Source organism: Ooceraea biroi, chromosome 10 (genome assembly GCF_003672135.1).
Source record: "Ooceraea biroi isolate clonal line C1 chromosome 10, Obir_v5.4, whole genome shotgun sequence".
Taxonomy (NCBI): Eukaryota; Metazoa; Arthropoda; class Insecta; order Hymenoptera; family Formicidae; genus Ooceraea; species Ooceraea biroi.
In genome coordinates, this window is record NC_039515.1 from 5,177,881 (window position 1) to 5,180,647 (window position 2,767).

General features: G+C 44.3%; 1 protein-coding gene across 1 annotated transcript; it reads left to right on the forward strand.

Annotated features, from left to right (window-relative positions):
- Positions 1-277: 277 nt before the first annotated feature.
- On the forward strand, positions 278-2,134 carry LOC105278190. Its single transcript, XM_020031307.2, has 2 exons — positions 278-771; positions 2,084-2,134. Exons 1-2 carry the CDS (start codon positions 361-363, stop codon positions 2,132-2,134), a joined length of 462 nt encoding a protein of 153 aa, XP_019886866.2. The 5' UTR covers positions 278-360.
- The last annotated feature ends 633 nt before the right edge of the window (positions 2,135-2,767 follow it).

A 2,767-nucleotide genomic window follows, 5' to 3' on the forward strand; every position in this document is an offset into this window, starting at 1 on the left:
ATGTACAATTATTCCAAATTGTGTGCATTGGCAGTTGCAGTAAAAAATTAAAAAAGTTACGATGCAAATACCATTTTTGAGCAATGGGCCCTTTATACGCACTGTGCTCGCGCGGCACGAGATTACATTAGACGCTCGTATTTTCTAAACACACACACACAAAATTATTCAAAGCAATATAAATGTGCATTAGGTGAAATAAAAAATGTAAAGAATTCGATTATGCATTTGGGCCGCTACTTTTATTTTTTTTCTTCTATTTGGGGACCTCCCTACCTGCATGCAAAAAATTTTTGAAATCCGAGTGTAACACCTAAAAACCTTCCCTTGTCAGAGATTAACGCAAAGGGAGCAATTCGAATGCCTTTGCAGTTACATGATGCGTTTCTTGTTGCAGCGTTCGCCGAAATGTCCCGCGCAACTTTTGAAAGAAATGTTCGGAGCAACGTTGTCGTCTCGACAACAACGGTAATAACAAGTGATTCGCAAGGGATTCTTAATTCGTCGACAAGTTGCGCGACTCGGCAGTACACGAACGTGCACTCCCATACAGCCGCGGGAGTGCCAGGTGTGCGGCTCCCGCAGCTTCCCCGAGTTTCCCCAGGGAAAAGTCCGAGGGGAAAAAGGCGACCTTTAACGACGAACATATTCGAGGCGGACACGTGGCTGTTGCGAAAACGGGAAGAACTCGATGTGCGAGGAGCGAAGCCCCTCGTGATCGCGGGAAACGTCGAAGGGGACGACGATGGCGGAATCCCACCTTACGCACTGGTATATATGACATCTCGATCGATATCAGCGGGGTCGCAGGTGGCTTTATCCGTGTGGCTCTGTTCTTTTTTTCCGTCTGAACCGCGGCGGACACTCTTGCGAAATCCCGAGACGCCACGTAGATAAGATACGACAATGACGACAGATTTGAAGGGCTGCTCGATACACCTGTAAGCTGGCTGATAATCGGTCGATCAAGAGAGTTGTTTTGCGCCGGGCGATTTCGACGCAATGTTTGATGAATCGAGCGAGATAAGAATGACGCGTCCAGCACGAAGATGCGGGATCGATAGGGGAACGAAATTTTCGTCTTTTTCTTTTTGACCGAGAGATCTTTCATCGGCGACACGAAAGTCAGCCGGAATCGTATCGCAACGTGCGCATTCCGTGCGTTAAGAATATTGCGAGCTACGTGGAAACAGAAATCATGATGCCCGTCGAGGAGGGCTTTTCGAGGGCTCTCCCGCATGTAACGTTATATAGCCGGCTATCGGCGTAATCCGATCGCGGTGTATTAATTACGCACCGGCATGTATTTTTTATTAGCGCGAGTCGGCTCGGCGAAAATAGACCAGCGCGATAAAGCCGAGTGCAACGTGCATATGCCGTATGTGTCACGCGCGACGATAACATTCGCCAAACAGAGCCGCGCGACGTCTCGTCTCTTTGAAACACTACACTGAAAAACAAATCTGGTTGCATTAATTAGAAATCTAGTAGGTTCAACCAGTTTGTCTGTTGGAAAATGGACGAATCAGAATTCCTTTAGGAATTACCAGATGAGCATGATTAATTCCTTCCTGTTCAATTTACCAGATTTTCTTGATAATAATACTAAACGTATTTAGTTAAATTAACATGACTGTTTAGTGAAAAGAAACGTTTTTCTGTTTCGTTACCGTGAGTTTTCTTGGATTGCTGTAAATTAAATATTATGTTGATATTTATACAGGATGTCCCGTAATAATCGCCTAACCTCTCGCATGCCAATAGAGCAGATCGAGATGAACAGAAAAGTCCCGTATCATTTTGCGATATTCGCAATAATAATCGAAATATTGCATATTAAAGTCAAGCGAATCCAGAGCGCGCGGAGGCGAGTGCCGAGCCGCTCGAGGTATAGGATTATTATTGCGAATATCGCAAAATGGTACGGGACTTTTCTCTTCATCGCGATCTGCTCTATTGGCATATGAGAGGTTAGGCGATTATTACGGGACACCCTATATAAACAAATATAAGAAGAGAACACGTTTTTTCATCCGCCGTCACTTCACCAGCCATTCCACTAACTAATTTCATTTCACTACAGGAGGAAAACGTGCCGTCCGTGCCGATCAACACGCCCGACACGAAACAATAGAATGCTGCTGGAGTGCCCTGCGATTAACCAGAATCCTGATTGCATCTTCGTTCGTTCTTATGTCTAGTGTAATATAACTAGAAGTTTTATAGATCCAACTGGAAAATACTAACCAAATTCTTACAGTACAGTCTATCAAACGTTCTAGTTATAAAATATCCAGTCCTATCGTGATAACTAGAAATTCTTGGTTAGTTTAACCAAAATGCATTCTATCAGATACGTCTTGTTGATACAATCAAATCATTTTTCTCGGTGTAGTAAAGGTAACCACTTGGGTAAAATATCAGAGCGAATATAATAAGAATGCATTCCGCTCGTGTATCCTGATGGATGGGAAGTCTCCCACGGTCCATAAAAGGGACGGATGTTATCTCCTACTGCGCGGAAGCGCATTCGAAACGGGGAATAACGCGATCGAGTCTGTTACGACGTATCGATCGTGGTAACAAATTGAACGCAGAGACGGAAGAAGACTGAAATCATTGAAAGCTGGGATTATTCACGCGTTTCTTTTTAAATCGATCGATCGAAATGAAGCAAATGAGCTGTACACGCTGTTTGCGCGCAATCGAGACATAGGAACGCGACGCTCTTATCGAAATCAGCAACGGCGAACGATAAGGAGCGAGA

Coding starts and splice junctions, on each gene's coding strand:
- LOC105278190 (XM_020031307.2), top strand. CDS start 361: ATGCCTTTGCAGTTACATGATGCGTTTCTTGTTGCAGCGTTCGCCGAA. Junction 772..2,083: donor GAATCCCACCTTACGCACTG/GTATATATGACA, acceptor ATTTCACTACAG/GAGGAAAACGTGCCGTCCGT.